General features: G+C 33.3%; 1 protein-coding gene and 1 pseudogene across 1 annotated transcript; both read right to left on the reverse strand.

The window, feature by feature from the left end:
- Positions 1-7,428: 7,428 nt before the first annotated feature.
- Positions 7,429-10,310, reverse strand: LOC145974179 (uncharacterized). Its single transcript, XM_083104001.1, has 2 exons — positions 10,158-10,310; positions 7,429-8,808 (listed from the first exon to the last, which is right to left on the reverse strand). The coding sequence occupies exons 1-2, from the start codon at positions 10,308-10,310 to the stop codon at positions 7,429-7,431; spliced, it is 1,533 nt and encodes a 510-aa protein (XP_082960127.1).
- Positions 10,311-12,901: 2,591 nt separating this feature from the next.
- Positions 12,902-16,209, reverse strand: LOC145974894 (uncharacterized; annotated as a pseudogene).
- Positions 16,210-21,984: the final 5,775 nt, after the last annotated feature.

The raw sequence follows: 21,984 nt of genomic DNA on the forward strand, positions 1-21,984 counted from the left end.
TTCACACGATTATCATGGTACATTTACCGCTTCGACCAAAACGACTTTCCGATCGGAGATTTCGAAATGGAAAACCGATACCTCGATCAACTCGCGAAGACCCGATAGTTTTAAAAATTTATACAGATTTCAGTTTTTTTCTCATCTTCAGAGTTATATAATATAATAATGGAACGGTTATGCTTTTACTAAAGTTAGAGAATCACTTGATGTTTCTTTCGAGGCAAGATTTTGATCAGAATGATTATTTATAATAACGTTGATTTCTCTATTATTTTAAAAGAATATTCGATTATACATGTAGAAACCGACACTTTCTCTCAATTTACAATGACTCATTGTCCATGACAGCGTTATGTTGGGGGCTATATGGCAGCATCCCGAGTAGAAAAATTTCTGGGAAAAACTTGTCACTATCCAGAAATTGACCAGTTTTTACTGGCTAAGATTAATTAGATAGTAACTGTTCAAAAACTAGCCAGAAATATCTGACTATTGTTTTATAGCCAGTTACTGTCCTAAAACTAGGCAAGAAATAATGGTAGGTAAATACTGGATAGTTTCTGTTCAGCGAAATCTCCGAAAATACTGACTATAATTTTTTAACTCATTCTTGGTCAGTAACTGGGCAAGAAAAAATCGCAAGTAAATGCTGAACAATCTTTGTTCAGCGAAAACTCTGAAAATACTGGCTATGGTTTCTTGACTCATTCTTGGTCAGAAACTAGTAAAAAAAATGGTAAGTAAATATTGGGCAGTTTCTGTTCATCGAAAACTCTGAAAATACTGGCTATGGTTTCTTAATTCATTCTTGGTTAAAAACTAATAAAAAAATGGTAAGTAAATACTGGGCAGTTTTTGTTCAGCGTAAATTTTGGAAATATTGGCTATGGTTTCCTGACTCATTCTTGGTCAGAAACTGGGCAAGAAAAAATGATAAGTAAATACTGGGCAGTTTCCATTCAATGAAAATCCTGAAAATACTAGCTATAGTTTCTTGACTCACTTTTGGTTAGAAACTGGGCAAGAAAAAATAATAAGTAAATACTGAGTAGTTTCTATTCAACGAAAACTATGAAAATATTGGCTAGTTTCTTAACTCATTCTTGATCAGAAAATAAGCAAGAAAAAATAATAAGTAAATACTGCATAGTTTCTGTTCAGCGAAAATTCTGAAAATACTGGCTATGGTTTTTTAACTCAATCTTTGTCAGAAAAACTTGGAATATAAAAGTTGAATAGAGGAAATAGAGTCTATAGAGGAAATGTAAAATAAAAACATTAAATATAAAATTAATAATGTTTTTTAATTATAGATGACATTAATTTTGAAAAAAAAAATTATACAACTTAGAATATTGCATTATAGAAATATAATAAGGAAATAAATAACAAATTAATGCAATATTAACAGCAATACCAATACTCTAAATAAAAATGTACTTGATAATGATTTTAAATTATTTAATTTTTTTAATTTTTATTTTTAGATTATTTAATTTTTTAAATTTTTATTTTTTAAACATTACATAACTTAACAAAAATATTTTTTTTTTAGTATTTTTTTTATTTCTTAATTTTGATTAAGTCTCCACTTTCCATTATTTCTTCTATGTGATCCGTATTCTATGTGATCGATTATCATTTCCTTCATTACTTTCTTTATCGTTTTCTTCATGTACCATATCAGGTACTTTTAATTTTGCTTTTCTTCCTAAATTCCAATCTTTAGCATTGCTAATAACATTTCCGAGAACTTTGTGAAAAAAGTTTTCTGTTATATTGATGTTTGCGCGGTTAAATATATCTAAAAATAAAATTGAATGAAATTGAAAATGCAATATATATATTTACGAATTAAATATTAATCAATAAAATCATTAATGTTGATTATTTACCAAATAATTCTTTGCAGAAATATATTTTAATAAAAATATGTTTGTCTTTGGTCTTTTTCACAGTAAATTGCATTATTACATCCTTTGTGAAATATTTTCGTAATATAATTACGACATTCCTCGATATGCTTAAATTATTGTTGATTAAGATATTAATTGATTTTGCCTGAAGATAAATATATAACAAAATATTTATATTGATATATTATTATATATTATATATATATATATATATATATATATATAATATATAATATATATAATAATATATATATATACAGGGTGATCCAGAGCAAACGTTTGTCTTTAAAAAAATAAATTGTCGAGTCTATTTTAAGACGATTTTCCCTTTACCAAAATTGTCTACGAGGCTTAGTTTTTAAATTATTAAATAAAATAGTTTGCGAATTACGGAACGAGTACAAGAGGTAGACAGGGACGGCGCAACTCACCGTCCGATACAGGCGATCATGTGGGGCGCTCGACGCGATCAGCTGATTGCTGCACACGATGAGTGTAACAATCAGTGTGTGTGTGTGTGTGTGTGTGTGTGTGTGTGTGTGGTGTATTTATGCACGCGTATCCACACATGCACCGTACTCTCTCTCTTTCTCTCTCTCTCTCCCTCTTTCTCTCTCACTCTCTCACTCACTCACTCACTCACTTATTCTTACCTTAATAATGAGATTCTTCATACTGCTGATAAATAGCAGTGCCCAGTGTGTTGCACGATAATAATCGTCGTCGACGAGACGTCGTTTCTTCAACACGCAGTCTGACACATCGTCAAATAAGCGAAGTCTTTTCTTTCATCACTTTCGACACTTTTACAAATTTACTCGCGCACTTAATCACTCACGATTGATAAAAGGAGGAATTTACCAACGGTTACAGTACGAATTTAATAAGCGATTAACGCATTTAATTATTAATTACACACTCGATTAAAGAAATGCGTTAACAGAACGCGATACTCGATGCAAAGCGCGCGACGCGACGACCGACGACAAGCAGGTCAGGTTAGTACTAGCGCGTAATGCTACACGATTATGTTTGGCAGCGCTAGAGGCAATTTTCAAAAAAGATATGCATATCTTATACAGTGCATGTAAGCATATTTTAACATTTAATTTTTAATTTGTAACATTTATATGAAAAGATCAATCAAAGATAAGAAAAAAAAATAGAACAGAAATTCTACGATTAAGTAAGGTTAAGTAATTCTACAGTATAGTAAGTGTTTTTGTAATATTTATATTGAAAATTACTTTGAATAAAATCAAAAATTAAAAAACGTTTAATAAACAAAATGGTTGCATTAACAATTAATAATGTTTTATATATAAGTTATCATACTAAACTATAATTAAAATATTTCTATACATTATAATTCATTATGATATTTCTTTCTTTTCTAGTACAAAGCAAACATTCAAAGTATAATGGAAAGCTATAAAGAATATAGAAAAAAAGGACCAAATAGAGAACAGGACCGTCATCAATTATTAATACACAATGAGGATTGCAATATTATCTCTCAGCCCCAAGAAATTTATGAACGCAATTATTATGTTCCACTAGACAACAATACTAATTTAAATGAAGAACTTGGCAAAATAGATATAGATATTTCTGATTCGAACATTGACATAAATTATCTGCATGTACAACAAAAAGACGAAAGTGAATATCATAAAGCGGAACAAGTAAAAAATAATGAAGACTATAACGTAAAAGATATTAACGACATACGTAAGCTGTAAAATGTAACATAAATCAAAATAATTTAGAAGAACTTTTAAATATTTTACGTCGTAATAGTTACCCTAATTTGTCCGTCGTAATAGTTACCCTAAATGTGCAGACATTTTTATTTACTAATGAAGTTTCTTACAACATACGACCCTGGTAGAAATTAAATGCAGTTTTTGATTGGTTATTGAGCAGTTATGCTGACTTTTCTCCAATAATTGAACAGCAAAACTGTTTAGTATCCCAATCAAAATGTAACGCTTTTCGTGCAATTACTACATAGAAAAAGTGTACAAAATCTGATTTCAGTTATTTCACAGTAAATGAACAGTAAATAGAGAAGAATCTATATAATTTAAATGACATAGCCAGTGATAAATTTACTTAAATTTAATGTATTATTTAAAATTTTGATATATGTAACAAAAACTTTAATTATATATAAATTTATTTTTATTTTATCTTCATATTATTATAAGAATACATATGATATAATATGTTTATACTATTTGTTATCGTATCGCTGAGTTTTTTCTCGAAAGAGAAACGGTTTTCGGACCAAATGATCTCACATGAATTGAACGTAGTTTCATAAATTGTATTTTTAGCAATTTATTAACTCGAAAAAGAAAGAGTTTCACAATAGTTTTGTCGTATACTGAGTAATATCAGTCTAATCGTTAATCGTGGTTATGAACGTACGGCGCTCCGGAATGTGCTCCGAAATCCGTGACACTTTTGTACCAGCTTGAAGGACTCTATTTTACAACTTGATTCATTGACTGTTGTATCAGCCGATAATTGATTCAAATAAGTAATTAGTATGACCACTATCACGAGATATACTGCTCGGCACGACCGTACTCTTCGAACCTCAGAACACTCTGCTATCCCTTCCTTCCCTTCCTTGCTACTCGGAGCACATTCCTTACGGGCCTTTATATCTTCCTGATTGATGGAGCCATCGATCGGTTTCTGGTTCCGTTTCAAATTAATCCGCGGATTTCAAATGTCGAAACATACCGCCCGCCTCGGATATTTTATCCGAATTAAAACGGCTTGCCGCCCGCCATGGCTTGGAAATTTATCTTACATTTTAAATGACGCTTAAAGTAATACAAGTAACGCACAATAATACATAATGGCACTGGCTATAGAATTATATTATATAAATTCTATTGTGCTCGTAAACGCAAACAAATAATGTCACATTGCGGAAACATATAATTGAGAAATTAGTATGCTGGCATTACTGGTGCGAGTATGTTATAACTTTTCCTTCGGTGCGGATTGAGTTTGATCATTATTTATGTCGACTGGTAAAAAACACAGCTTTCGGATCGATCGTTTATATGTTGACCCCGCTGTTTTAACGGTAACGACGCGGATCAATCCGTCGCGGCCGGGGTGACAATCTGTGATTCTACCTAATTCCCAATGACTTGGAGGAGTTATCGGGTTTTGCAAAAGAACAATACGCCCTTTTTTGCTAGTCCTTGTATGTTTCGCCATTTCGGACGCTGTTGTAGGGTATGTAAATAGTCGTTTGACCAGGCCTTCCAGAATCCATCGCGTATTTGATTTAATAATTGCCATCGAGTTAAACGATTTTCTTTCTCTTCGAGAAGCGAAGGTTGTGGGATTGATTCAATCGCGGATCCAATCAGGAAATGCCCGGGCGTTAATGCGGAGTAGTCATCATAATTGTCAGATTGCTGTATAAGGGGGCGTGAATTTAAACAAGCCTCGATTTTGCAAAGGAGCGTGTTTAATTCTTCGAACGTTAGCGTGTGAGTCCCGATTACTCGTTGCATGTGATATTTGACCCTTTTCACATTTGCTTCCCAGAGCCCTCCGAAATGAGGAGAGGCAGGAGGAATAAAATTCCACGTAATTCCTTGGCTAGCTAATCGATTTTTAATATTTGGATCGTGAATAGCGATGTGCCAAGCGATTGACAATTCGCTTTGCGCTCCTCGAAAATTAGTAGCATTATCTGAGTAGAGTTGAGTCAGAAGGCCGCGTCGCGCACAAAAACGATCGAAAGCGGCAAGGAACGCGTGTGTCGTTAGATCGCTACGAGTTCGAGATGCAACGCTTTCACGGTCATACATACAAAGAGCGCTATATACGCCTTTTTTGTTTTATAACCGCGCCCTGGGTTCGCTTTGATTTGAATGGGTCCCGCATAATCGAGCCCACAATGGATGAAAGCGCGGCTTGATGGCCGAACTCGGAAATCCGGAAGATCTCCCATTAATCCGGTGTTCATTTTAGCTCGCTCGCGAGTGCACACAACACATCGATAAAGAGTAGCTCGGATCGTTTGTCGAGCTCGCAATATCCAACATTCTTGACGCAAGATCGATAAGGTGAGCTGAGGCCCAGCATGTAACGCTTGCAAGTGTGTGGATTGGATAAGTAACGACACGATAGGATGTGCTCCTAAGACTACCGGATGTTTTGAGTTGTCAGGGAGATCCGCGTTTCTTAGTCGTCCACGGATCCGTATTAGTCCGGATTCATCTAAATAAGGATTCAACGTGTTGAGGTTGCTAGTCCTTGGGACATTTGGTTGACTTTGTAGTAAGTGATATTCTTTCGGGAATAATTGTTGTTGTATAAATTTTAACCAGAAATCGCGTGCTGCTCTGATTTCGGTGGAAAGCAAGAAGGGAATCGTATTTTCCATTCCTTTATGGATTTCTTTTCTAGGTTGAGATAACGTACGTGATTTAAAAGACCGAATGAATTTTAGGATATATGCTGTTACTCGAATTAATTTAATCCAGAACGAAAATTTGGTTGATAGTTCCCAGTCGGTTTTGTATTGAACTATTTGTACCGAGACGTCCTTGCGTTCTTCTAGGAGCTGTTCGGATTGCGATTTGGTCGTGTGCGGCCACTGATCGGGATGTAACTTGAGCCATGTAGGGCCATTCCACCATAAGGAATTATTAGTTAGATTAGGAGGGCTGACTCCTCGGGAAACTAAATCGGCTGGATTTTCTTTAGAAGGCACGTGATGCCATGTTGCTTCTGGCACGTGCGTTTGTATCGAATGAACACGGTTCGCAACGAAGATTTTCCATCTTGAGGATGGGTTTTTCAACCACGTTAATGTCACCGTGGAATCTGTCCAGCCATGGTAGACAACGTTTTTTAGATCTAGATTGTTTTTGATAAAGGAAATGACGCGAGCTAGCAGAACGGCTGCACACAATTCCAGTTCGCGGTATGCTCATAGGTTTGAGGGGCGCGACTTTCGATTTTGCGATTAGTAGCGTGACGTCCACTGATCCATCAACCTTAATTGTTTTTAAATATACAACTGCTCCGTAGGCCGAATTAGACGCGTCCGCGAAGCCATGTAACTCGATGGACATTGTGTCGGAACCGTATCCTGTCCATCTCGGGAAAGAAATTTCGCGTAAGCTTTCTAATTGGTGATAATATTGTTGCCATTTTGTGAATAATTCATCACAGAGGATATCATCCCATGCATAACTTTTCAGCCAGAGTTTTTGTAAGAGAATTTTTGTTGACACAATGACAACCACCCCAGCAGGTCAAAAAATTTTGCAATTGTGGAAAGGATCGACCGTTTGGTATTCGGAACGGAATCAGAAAGAATTACTTCAAATTGAAAGATATCAGTGTGAGGGTTCCATTTAATGCCCAATATCTTTACATTCTCGTCACTTTGAAGAGACTTTGAATGAGCTAAACCGTGGTCAGAAGGATCAATGCCGTTTAAAAGTTTTGGCGAATTACTTGCCTATTTTTTAAATTGGAAACCGGCTTTACTGAGTAAAGCAATTAAGTGTTCTTTGGTGCGCAAAGCTAATGGAATGTCGTCAGTTCCAAATACGCAGTCATCAACGTACGTATTTTGACGTAGAACTGGAACTGCCAACAGAAACTCGGAACCTTCGTCAGTGGCGAGTTGTTGTAGGACTCGAAGGGCTAAATATGGAGCACTGACCGTGCCATATGTGACAGTCGTTAATCTATAATCTTGTACCGTGGTTTTATTTGGCGGACGCCACAGAATTCTTTGATAATCTGTGTCTTGTTTGTCGACCAAAATCTGTCTATACATTTTAGCTATATCGGCAATATAAACGTAGCGAAATAGACGCCATCGTAACAATATTGCCGAAAGATCTATTTGCAATTTGGGACCTGTCATAAGATGGTCATTTAACGATAGACCGTTTGAAGTGGGATACGATCCATTAAAGACTACTCTTAGATGGGTGGTGATACTCCCTTCCCGAATTACCGCGTGATGGGGAAGATAGATTGTTTGACTTTCGGAATTTTCTGATGTGCAAACCTTAGACATGTGGCCTAAGCATTCGTATTCCTCAAGGAAGTCGTTATACTCCTTTTTCATTGTGAGTTGCGAGTCTAAGCGAGCTTCTAATTTTTGATGCAAAGTGAGAACTAAGGGCCTCGATTTTCCTATACTCAAAGGGGGGTTGGTTTTAAAAGGCAAATGAACCACATATTGACCGTTAACATTTCGATAATGAGTCGATAAAAAGTGGTCTTCACATTGTTTTTCTTCCGGCGATAAGAACGAGTGCGTAGGGATTTCTTCAATCTCCCAGAAGCCTTTTAACAGTGAATCTAGATTCTCTTGAATATTACAGTGATAATTGTGAATCGACCTGATCAAATTGGATGATTGAGAAGGGGTTGGTCCTGATAAGAGCCAACCAAAAATGGATTGTTGAGCAAAGGGTTCATTTTTTGATGGTGGACGAACTCCAGGTAATAATATCGAACCGTATAAGTCCGCTCCGATAATAATATCAATTGGATCTGAACTTGTAGGATCCGGATCTGCTAATTCAATTTTGCGGAGAGATGTTAGATTGTGCAAAAGATTTGACCTGATTGGAGCATAATTTGTAAGCGAAGGTAGTATTAATGCGTTGACTGACAGAGTCGGACGGAAGGAGTCGGACTCTATTCGATTCGCGGCTATATGTATTTGCGCTGTGTGTCGAGCTTGCGATTGAGTATTACCGATTCCGACAATCGACACGGATACCTTTTTTCGCGAGAGTCGCAATTGCTGTGCTAATCGTTCGGTTATAATAGTAGTTACGGATCCTTGATCCAGCAACGCTCGCGCTATAGTATTTCGCTATAGTTTTTTTAAAGCTAGAATCGCGATTTTGGCCTTGTCGTTGAGAACTGTTAATGATCCAGCGGAATCAGAACTCGCTTGCGGAAGATTAATTAAGATATGTATATGTTCCTGTACTAATCTACGTTTATTATTGTACCGCGCATTGAGCAGACTCCACGCAATTTCAAAGTTCGCGTCGGTTAAAGCTAAGTTCTTAATGACGTTGCTCGCTTCGCTTTTCACGCAAGAATTTAAGTATTGTAAACGATTGACTCCTACTAAGTTGGAATTATTAATAATTAAAGATGTAAATTGATCCCGAAAGGATTCCCATTCGCATACGTCGCCGGAAAATTTTGGGAGGTTGATCCGGGGTAGTCGGAAGGTCGACCTTGTTATGAAGCTCTGATCCGTCGGATGCTCTACTGAAATCTTTGGATTGCTTCCTACTTGCGTGTCTAACTTATTCTGCTATTCAGCCATAAAATCCGTGGTCGTCAAGTATGCTTCTTCACACATCCGATAACGATCCTGGGTGAAGTACGTGTTTCGTGTACGTTAGTTTCGCGGACTTCCTTCGTTGCTAAGGCGAGAATTTTGCCATGAAGCATTTCGCAGCGAGAAAAAGCTTCTGTCACTTGGTGTAATCGATTGCGTACTATACTAGCCGTTAAATTATTTTTTCCTATTTTTTTGAAATTGTCCAGTGCCCTCTCGACAGAGTGCATAACAACACTCTGTTGAAATATTAATTCTTCCATGGTGTTGCTGTCTTAACTGCGATGGAAACAACTAGCAGATTTAATTTGAATTTTGTAAGAGAGTTTATGCAATTTTAGATTGTTAATTAAAGTGTTCAATTGTAGCTTGATACAGGCCTTAAATGTCGAAGAGTCGCTGTCGATATTTGTGTTTAAGTGAGCATTGCTTCGTTTTCCCTTTATTGACCGAAGACCAGGATGAGTGTCACTGCTTTAGGACGTCCTTTCGTATTTGCGTCTGAGTTGATCGGATCCTCGAGATGAGCGTCGCTGAGTTGGGGGATCCTTATGATAAGAATCAATGTCTTCCCAGCTTATCGATGTTTGTGTCCTTGAGATCACCGATCCGGCTCGAAGGACCAGAAAAAATGTTATCGTATCGCTGAGTTCTTTCTCGAAAGAGAAACGGTTTTCGGACCAAATGATCTCACATGAATTGAACGTAGTTTCATAAATTGTATTTTTAGCAATTTATTAACTCGAAAAAGAAAGAGTTTCACAATAGTTTTGTCGTATACTGAGTAGTATCAGTCTAATCGTTAATCGTGGCTATGAACGTACGGCGCTCCGGAATGTGCTCCGAAATCCGTGACACTTTTGTACCAGCTTGAAGGACTCTATTTTACAACTTGATTCACTGACTGTTGTATCAGCCGATAATTGATTCAAATAAGTAATTAGTATGACCACTATCACGAGAGAGATATACTGCTCGGCACGACCGTACTCTTCGAACCTCAGAACACTTTCTGCCATCCCTTCCTTCCCTTCCTTGCTACTCGGAGCACATTCCTTACGGGCCTTTATATCTTCCTGATTGATGGAGCCATCGATCGGTTTCTGGTTCCGTTTCAAATTAATCCGCGGATTTCAAATGTCGAAACACTATTTATAATATATAATATTTAAACAGGAACATATTATCTATTTAACTGTGAATAATATCGTTATAATATCGTTATAATTGTTCACATTAGTAAATTGTATTAATAGATTGTAAATTTTTAACCATTATTATTTTTGTCCATTTTTTATTTAAATTTATATTATTGTTAAAACATTTATATTATTATTGTTTGATATTATATAATGTCAAACAATAATGATATAATTATTTTAACCATAATATAAATTTAAACAAAAAATTTTCTTGAAATATAATGGCTTATTCTTCCGAATTATCAGATTCTGAATCATGCAATTCATTTAATTTCTCCACTTGACTTTTAGTCCTTACAAATTCTATTTGATCGTTTGTATTAACAAAGAAAAATGTATTCATTTCTTTTTGAGAATCAGATGTAGAAGGAGCAGATGATGTTGAAATACTTTTAATTTTTTTTCTTCCACCATGCCAATCCCGCATTTGATAACACTTTTCCTAAAGTGCTCAAGATTTCCTTTTCAGATAAACATTTATCCACAGTACTTTTATCTAGTAATATAATATCTATAATATTAAAAATTAAATGAAATACAATATATTTTATTTTAATACATAAAAAAATATGAAAGAAAAATATGAAAAATATATTAACTTTTCATGCAATGATAAAAAATCATATTGCACATAATAAACTTATCATTAACTTTTTTAGACCCAGTAAACTTCATTGCGATCTCTGCTGTCATAAACTTTTTTAACATATTTACTAATGATTTACTTACAACTTGATCTTTATCTATACATGTTTTAAGAATGTTATTCTAAAAATAATATTTGAAAATATAATTTTTCAATTACACTTATTATAATACAATTCAATTAAAATCAAAATTGCAAATTGAATCAATAAAAAATTACAAATAAATATATATTATAATTTAAGAGGATGCCGGAGTCGCAGCCGAACTCCGACGGGTAGGCGCCCTCATTTTAACATAACTAAAAGTGTCAGTACATTACCAACACTTATAGTTATGTTACCGACAGTATTGTCTAGAATAAGGCATGCGTATTTTAGAAAGAGCAAAATGAAAGCTTTTCTTTAAATTGTGTTTATTGGAATAAAAAATATGTTGCATTTTCACAGCTCTATCATCTTGCACAAGCAACGATTTTAGAGCATAGATCTATCTTTATTGCATACATATTGCACAATTCTACTATTGCTCTCATTAGTTATGTCTTTATATATATATTATAATAAAAATATAATTATATATATATATATGTATATATATATATATATATATATATGAAAATATATAAAATATGTAAAAATATATGAAAAATATAAAAAATATATATATATATATATATATATATATTGTCAAAATACTGATATATATAAAATTATATTGTGATATATTTATAAATATTATTTGTAAATTTTACAAATATACAATATTGCTTGAAATAACTTATACAATACATTTAATATTATTAGCTTTTGATTATATCGATTAGTAAACGAGTGCATAATTTGTAATTTGTTAAAAAGTTATACGCAAATATCCTTTTTATTGTATATACAGAATGTCATAGCGCATTATAAATAAGCGCTTGTAGAGCGCAGTAAATTGAACAACAGTCCCATATCATTTTGCCCGATTGTCGAAATAATAACAAAAATGTTGAATAAAATCGGACGAATGTGTGTGTGTGTGTGTGTGTGTATGAGAGAGAGAGAGAGAGAGAGAGAGAGAGAGAGAGAGAGAGAAACGTTCAGCCGCTCGTGCTACAATACGGGCCAGACATTTTGTCGGCACGCGGCAAGGGGAAAGTCAGCGCGGCGCGGCGATAGCGGTGTAAGCTCCCCCCTTCGCGCGTGCCGACAAAATGTCTGGCCCATGCTGTAGCACGAACGGCCGAACGTCTCTCTCTCTCTCTCTCTCTCTCTCTCTCTCTCTCTCTCTTTCTCTCTCTCTCATACACACACACACACACATTCGTCCGATTTTATTCAATATTTTTGTTATTATTGCGACAATCGCGCAAAATGATATGGGACTGTTGTTCAATTTACTGCGCTCTACAAGCGCTTATTTATAATGCGCTGCGACATTCTGTATATACAATAAAAAGGATATTTGCGTATAACTTTTTTAACAGATTACAAATTATGCACGGCTCGTTTACTAATCGATATAATCAAAAGCTAATAATAATGTATTGTGCAAGTTATTTGAAGTAATATATTGTATATTTGTAAAACTTACAAATATTATTTACAAATATTCACAATACATTTGTTGCCTCGAAATAATATATTCATATCGAGAATAGAATGGACCCCTCCATCGCCCATTCCCGTGAGACGCAACCATTAATATATGTATTTTTTTCGTCTCTCCGATATATGCAAACGAGATATTTGTATTGAGACGTCTTTTTCCAACGATATTCATTTTGGAAAAGGCGACAGTCTATTTTCTGCTACAATTTTAAAAAAATGTTGCCTCATATATTTCACATTAGTGGAATATTTCTCCTTACAAGGATTTCCTCCTAAGGCTATAGTTGTAGCGAAAGCTGCAGCATAAATTCCACAGGATATACTATCAGGTTGTGCTTGAACCTTTTCAAATATTATATTATTTTTATTTATTTGTGGATAACGGCGATGAATATAATTTTTTTCTTTAGGCACCAATTTATCGTATGTACAACCAGGTAAACTATCGTACACTCGAAGTTTGGTGCCGTCAAAAAAAATACATCGCCAATGATGACTACAATTTCCTCCAATAATTTGTAAGCTTTTGTCGCTACGACTTGCTACAATTATATGAGGATATTCCAAATATAGCACACTTTGTGTTTCAAAATGAGAATCATCTCTTATAACGCGTAAAAGTAGGTCTAATGATTCGTCATTTATTTTGCTATCTATAGGTAAAACATTATCCTTTACTATATATAAAGGAGCAACTGAATTATCTAAAAATTCTCGTTGCTTTTCTACATCGTTTTCAGTTAGTTCTCTGTTTTTGGAGTAACTAACAACGATGCAATCGTCATCTTGTTCTGCACTCGGAGCAGTAACAATAGTTGCTTCCATTGTTAAAATATTCGAAACATTTATTTGAGATTCGAAACATTCATCTTTTTGGATAATGTTTTCGTCTTCTGAATTACATTGTTGAAGACTTTTTCGATTAATAATTTTTTTCGCTGCTTCTTGTTGAGCTTCAATTATGTATCTTGGATTTCTAATTGGCATATGCCTATTATGCCGACTATCCACGATTTCTGGAAGCATGCAATCATAATAGAAACGTGTTAAAAAGGGCAGCATTTTATTATTCCAAAATACATTGTCCCTATTAACACGTACTATTTTCATGCTTTTTGGCGTCCATACAGCGAAAATACAATAATCTCGCTGCGTTATATTTAACTGCCCTTGAATTTGATAGAAAAATCGATGATTCTGATTCATGTTATTTGAATTTTTCTTATCAAAGATGCCTTTTAGTTGAGGCAGCGTTTTTATGGCATCTTCCGCTGTTAATGCTCAGCTGACAGAGGACATTTTATTTCTACCAGACCATCTTTATCAATGAGTCCATCAGGAGAAGCACCTAAGCATGGATTTTCAATGTCAATGAATAATCCGCAAGTTTTAATCTCCTTTTTTAATGTTATGGTCAATTCTGTTTTCGCAATATTTTCTTTCTCGCGACCATATTTCATTGCCGCGGTATCCATTGAAGGAGGAAATAAAATATTTTTTACAATTGCGGCGCAAGACGTTGTCGATCTCATGCGACATACGATTCCAAAATTAGACGCCGTCAACATTTCCTGCCTCAATGAGTGCCACAAATCAGATTCACTTTGCTCCACTGTATCACGTTCAATTTGTCTCCAATTTTTGGCATTTTCAATCAACTTTTCCAAATGATTTTGTCGAAGTTGCTCAAAAACATCAAGTGACAGATCCGGTTTTTGTGATTGCGGGCCATAATGACAATCTGTTCCTGATTCCCGCTTAAACTTTTTTTGCCTTCCATTCATTTCTCGAGATTCTCTGGCAACTTTTGCTTGTCGTCGCTTTTCCAAAGTCTCGATAATAGGAGGAACACTTTTACATATATTTTGATGCACTTGCGTGAGAACTTGTTGTGTATTATATTGCACAACCGCCCCCGCAATTCTAGCATTATAGGAGCCTCGATTACCAAAATTGATGCGTTTTCCACCAATTTCTTTGCAGATTATCGAGTTGAACGATTCTGCAGGATTATTGGTTAATTTCAGCAACAAGCTATCAGAATAAGCGCTTAAATATATCATAGCACTCTCTACTTTTTGATAAAGACCGTGCAACTTGAGAAACGGTACATAATTTTTCTTCATTTCGTCAGCACAGTCACAAATACGACCGCGTTCTTTACAACGTTTATGTTCACCAAATATATGACTAGGAATATTTAATATATCTTTTTGCAATTCCATAGCCTTATAATGATCAGGCTGCTCTTCTTTTCCTCGTAAATCGATTGCTTTTATCACTTCTTTTCGTATCTTCAAAATATTGTTTTTTATAACATTTCGTAGAGAAACGAAACCACGCTTTCTTTGCATTTTTTGCTGAGTTGTTTCTGCTACAATCCTCAACTTTTTGCACAGATTGCGAAGCAAATGATTTGTACATTCAATTTTTTTCACGGTAACCATTTGTTCGCGATATGGTCTGCTATCAACGATGGTCTGATATACGCTGCTATCACCATCGGCAATAATTGTTCTATAGATCATTCCATGCATTTCCAGGCTACTTTTAAAGCCTTCTACTATGGCGTCGCTCTCCATACTTGTGGAGCTTGCGTTACGATCGAAATTTTTGTAACATTTATGGTGTCTTGGTTCGATTCTATTTCTTTCCGCCATATCACATATCGTGCAAAATTTATTGCGGACACTGACAAAAAGAATCTTTTTTGTGCGGTAACCAATTATTGCACCAACGCCGGAAAGAGAATCGTAGGCGTTGCCGTACGATCTCTTCATCCAACTACCATCCGCTATAACAGTTATATACGGCATACCGTTTATTGTTTCTTTTCTTTCGAGAGCGAGTTGCTTTTCAACTTCGCCAGCTATTTCCATATTTTCTATAGCTGTTTTCTCAAAATCATTAATTACCTTTTCTCGATATTTGATATAAGTTTTATCGGTCATACATGGAATGTTTATAGCTGCACACAGCTCTTCCAATTGGGCAAAACCAATTCCAACTGTGATAGTTCCTGCTACAGCAGCCGTATTAACGTCCAATGTTTCCGGCTCTGTGGGTTCTGACCAGATATTGGCTTCATAATTGCACATTTGGCATTTGAAGAACAATTGCGTCATTAATCCATTACGACGAGAATTTATGAGTTTCCAATCTTTAAATTGGCACTCTATTCCTCGCGCATGATTATCAAATGTTCTGTGGATTTCATTCCACATAAAAGAGATGTCGACAATGCGACGGCCTTCGGGCATGTTTTCCTGAATACGATTTGTATCCAGAGGACCATTATCGATAAGAAAATTATCTTCGCAAAGTTGTACATTTTGATACCTATACATACCTGTATCTGAAGTTGACTCCAGGCATTGCATTGTTTGGGTACTAACTTTTGAATCCATCATATCGGGAAGAGATTCTACCGACTTCTCAAAATCGATGGATTTATCGCTAGTACCCTTCATGCTCCTGGAGTCATTTGTCTCTTTAATCTGTTTCAATAACTGTCGCCTGTAAAAAAAGAAATGGATTAATATTTTGTATAATATTGTTATTATATAAAAAATAAGATGTCATTTACTTTATCACTTTATGTAATCCTGAACAAAAATAAAAAATTAAAAATAATCTCTGAAAAATAAGTACAGTCCTTAGCTTATACAATTATTACTGAAAATTATAACTATGACACGATAGATTATGTTTAGACAACATACAAATCATTTTATTGAAAAAACCAAAGCGTACATGCAAACCGTATTACATTTTTTTTAATAACCAGCACACGAATAGTCCGCCTCTGGATATATTTTTATAACCAGCACACGAATAGTTCGCCTCTGGATATATTTTTTTAAATAACCAGCACACGAATAGTTCGCCTGTGGATATATTTTTATAACCAGCACACGAATAGTTCGCCTCTGGATATATTTTTTTTAAATAACCAGCACACGAATAGTTCGCCTGTGGATATATTTTTATAACCAGCACACGAATAGTTCGCCTCTGGATATATTTTTTTTAAATAACCAGCACACGAATAGTTCGCCTCTGGATATATTTTTTTAAATAACCAGCACACGAACAGACCGCCTCTGGATATATTTTTTAAATAACCAGCACACGAATAGTTCGCCTCTGGATATATTTTTTTAAATAACCAGCACACGAACAGACCGCCTCTGGATATATTTTTATAACCAGCACACGAATAGTTCGCCTCTGGATATATTTTTTTTAAATAACCAGCACACGAATAGTTCGCCTCTGGATATATTTTTTTAAATAACCAGCACACGAACAGACCGCCTCTGGCTTTAAATAATAGAAAAATATGCCAGCCCACGAGTAGACCGCCTCTGGCTTTAAATAATAGGAAAATATGCCAGCCCACGAGTAGACCGCCTCTGGCTTTAAATAATAGGAAAATATGCCAGCCCATGAGTAGACCGCCTCTGGCTTATAAAATGTGTTGAAGAAGCAAAGGACTGTATTCTTATTTTCCAGGTTTTGTTACTTTCATGACTAAATATATATTAATAAACTAAATTAATATTTAAATATATAAAAGAAAATATTACCATTTCATTATTTATTTTCGAAAAAAATTAAATGTATTTTATTTATGGGCAATAAAATAATTTTTTAAATTTTAAATAATAATAGAATAATAGAATCTCTTATTTTTTCGTTAATGATTATTTTGTAATTTTATATAATAATAAAATAATAAAATCTTTTATTTCTTTTTTAATGTATAAAAATATATAAATTGTAAAAATAAATAATTTTTTATAATTAACTCCTGAATCTAGAAATTTTCAAACTGATAAATTAAATAAATGTATCAAAATCATGATCAACAAAGCAAGTAAATAGAAAATATGCCAATATATGGTCGAACTACATCTTTTTATGCCTAATAATATTTCTCGTATACATTTTTCTTTTTTCAAATTACGCGCTGTTATTGTTGTTTGTGAAACCTTATATATGTGAACTTAAAGCTACGAGTATAATCATAAAATAATAATTTGATAATCAATTTAATAATATCGATACTATCTTACATATCTTTAAAATCACTGCAATGAATATGTTGTGAAAAAATCTTCGTTAGTGATTTTAAAAATATGTATAGTATTAGTATCGGTATTATTATTGATCATCAATTATGTGACTGTACTATTTTAATTTCAACTTCAGATTATATTTCGAAACCGATAGTAACGGCACATAGTTTGCGAAAAAGGTGATAATTATACATTAATTTACATAAACAATTATAGGAATAACAAAATCTATCTAATATATCCTTCCCGACCAGATATTAGTATATTATCTATTTACTTGAAGTATACAATATAAGTGATACTGAATTATTTGTTCAAATAAATTTTTATTCGTTCAAAGAAAATGCAACATACAGGGTTTGTCAAAAGTGTGGAAACCCCTAAATATCTCACAAACGGTGCATTTTAGAAAAAAATGTTTCAGGCAAAAGTTGTTTGGTTTCAAAGGGGCCATAAGACGGTACCATTGGTTTGACCTTGAAGAGTCATTTGAAGGTCACGTGAAGGTCACTTCAATTTTTTTAAATGGAACATATATATATTTGCACACTCTTGTAGCTTATCTCGAGAGCTTTCCAAAACTCTATAATTAAGTACCTTTTCGTTAAGTACTTTTTGAGATATGAGGCTTGAAATAATTTCTTAATTTTATATAAACCGTAAAATATCTTGTAAAATATTCATTTTTCAATTATCTTACCTTAATACTTTTATGTACAAAATAATGAGAGGAATCAATTGGTGTAAAGAAAACACATAGTTGTTTTTAAGAAAAAATATGGAATTGTTAATTGCAAATTACATATTTTTTCTTCAAAACAACTATGTGTTTTCTTTACACCAATTGATTCCTCTCATTATTTTGTACGTAAAAGTATTAAGGTAAGATAATCGAAAAATGAATATTTTACAAGATATTTTACGGTTTATGTAAAATTAAGAAATTATTTCAAGCCTCATAACTCAAAAAGTACTTAACGAAAATGTACTTAATTATAGTGTTTTGGAAAGCTCTCGAGATAAGCTACAAGAGTGTGCAAAAATATATAGGGTGTTCCATTTAAAAAAATTGAAGTGACCTTCACGTGACCTTCAAATGACTCTTCAAGGTCAAACCAATGATACCGTCTTATGGCCCCTTTGAAACCAAACAACTTTTGCCTGAAACATTTTTTTCTAAAATGCACCGTTTGTGAGATATTTAGGGGTTTCCACACTTTTGACAAACCCTGTATAATAAGATTTATTAAAATATTAATTTATACAATTTGAATTAACTTACATAATGTAGTCGTTTAGATTATAAAAAAAATTAATATAAAAGGAATTCTTTAATATTTTTCCATTTCATTGTCTTCTGTAAATTATCTTGTATTACTACGGAAATATATTTATGGAAAAGTTGTTCTGCAAATTTCAGTATCTTTTGGTTTTATTATTATAACAGTTCTGATACTGATTGAAACTGTTATAATAATAAAACCAAAAATGATAATGAAATTTGCAGAACAACTTTTACATAAATATATTTCCGTAGTAATACAAGATAATTTACAGAAGACAATTTAATGGAAAAATATATAAAGAATTATTAACTTTTAATGCTTTTCAGGATTATCACTTTTATATTAATTTTTTTTATAATTAAATAATATAATTTTTATAATTAAATTGTATAAATTGATAATAATAATAATAAATTTTATTTATATATGTTGCATTTTGTATTAACGAATAAAAATTTGTACAAATTATATATATATATATATATATATATATATATATATATATATATATACAGGGTGACCCATTTTAACTTAGGCAGCCAAATAACTCGAAAAATAAGCAAGATAGAGAAAAATGTTTTAGACAAAAGTTGTATGGTTTCGAGGGGGCCATAAGATGGTATCATTGGTTTGACCTTGAAGAGTCATTTGAAGGTCACGTGAAGGTCACTTCAATTTTTTTAAATGGAATACCCTATATATTTTTATACATTCTTGTAGCTTATTTCGAGAGCTTTCCAAAACACTATAATTAAGTACCTTTCCGGTAAGTACTTTTTGAGTTATGATGCTTGAAATAATTTCTTAATTTTACATAAACCGTAAAATATCTTGTAAAATATTCATTTTTCGATTATCTTACCTTAATACTTTTATGTACAAAATAATGAGAGGAATCAATTGGTGTAAAGAAAACACATAGTTGTTTTTAAGAAAAAATATGGAATTGTTAATTGCAAATTACATATTTTTTCTTCGAAACAACTATGTGTTTTCTTTACACCAATTGATTCCTCTCATTATTTTGTACATAAAACTATTAAGGTAAGGTAATCGAAAAATGAATATTTTACAAGATATTTTACGGTTTATGTAAAATTAAGAAATTATTTCAAGCCTCATAACTCAAAAAGTACTTAACGAAAATGTACTTAATTATAGTGTTTTGGAAAGCTCTCGAGATAAGCTACAAGAATGTATAAAAATATATAGGATGTTCCATTTAAAAAAATTGAAGTGACCTTCACGTGACCTTCAAATGACTCTTCAAGGTCAAACCAATGATACCATCTTATGGCCCCCTCGAAACCATACAACTTTTGTTTAAAACATTTTTCTCTATCTTGCTTATTTTTCGAATTATTTGGCTGCCTAAGTTAAAATGGGTCACCCTGTATATGTACACACATATATATATATATATATATATATATATATACACACATATATGTAGAATTATTTTAATGTCGTAACATAATAAATGCAAACAGTGATTGCTATTGTCAATTTTTAGACTTCATAAACAAGATAAAATTAAATATCAAATCAACAGACATTAAAACAATTCCTTTCAATTTAAATAAATAAACCAACCTTTGTATGTGACTTTTCTTCCTGGACAATCTGTATCGAAACAGAGGAAAATGCTTGGCATCATATTTCTTCCCCATTGTAAAAGAATCACCAGAATATCACTTATATTTCACTGACAAATGAACACTTCAAAATATATAAAACACTTAAAAAAATACTAGATACCACTATAAAAATGTAGAATTATATTATCTTATAGTATTATATTACAATATAATACAAAAATACACGCAATAGCTTATGCAGCTTCGCGTGGACAATGACCTATCTCAATCTGACAATGAGAGATATCGAATCGCACGTGAAACAGCAAGTACACAGCGTGTACAGAGATAACGCACACAAGCGAAGCCGCGTACATGTGAGCTCGGCTCAACTAGCTTTATAGAAAAAGATAAATATATGTTTTTCTGTTTCCTTTCTACCAAGCTAAAAGCGACGGGTGACGGGCAACACGCGACGCTGCTCGCTTCTTGATACGATGATATGACGACGTTATGTGTTTGTCAGCTTTTTTACATAATATTTTTTTACAGTGATAAATATATAGGAGAAATATATAATACATTTAGCAATTGTATAAGAAAATATTTTTTTCACATTAATTTATAATTACATTTCGCAATAATATTAAATGTCTCACACATAAAATACTTTTTAATAATCAGCTTCATATTTTTTTATACGTAAAATGAATAAAAGGAATAGTTTATAGTGCATATTTTTAGTATTTTATGCTACATTACATTAAATAAATGTAGCATTAAAAAGTAAAAATATGCACTATAAACTATTACTTTTATTGATTTTAAAAATATCAAGTTACGATTATTAAAAAATATTATGTGTTGGACATTTCATATTATTGCGGAATGTAATTATAAATTTATGTGGACAAAATATTTTCTTATACAATTGGTAAATGTATTTTATATTTATCATTGTAAAAAAATATGATATAAAAAGACTGAAAACATAACGTCGTCATATGTATCAAAAAGCGAGCAGCGTCGCGTGTCGCCCATCGTCCGTCGCTTGTAGCTTGGTAGAAAAGAGACAGAAAAACATATATCTATCCTCTTCTATGGCTGCGGTCGGGAAGACGCTTTGGATGCTTTGTAACATCATTCTATCTTTATTCTCATGGAATGTAGAACAAAGATAGAATGATGTTTCAAAGCATCCAGAGTGTCTTCTCGACCGCAGCCTATAAAGCTAGTTGAGCTGAGCTCACATGTACGCGGCTTCGCGCATGTGTGTGCTTGCGTACGCTCCTTTAGCAACGTGGCAA

This window comes from Camponotus vicinus, unplaced genomic scaffold (genome assembly GCF_025532165.1).
Source record: "Camponotus vicinus isolate PSW18456_S1 unplaced genomic scaffold, iyCamVici1.0 SCAF_7, whole genome shotgun sequence".
Taxonomy (NCBI): domain Eukaryota; kingdom Metazoa; phylum Arthropoda; class Insecta; order Hymenoptera; family Formicidae; genus Camponotus; species Camponotus vicinus.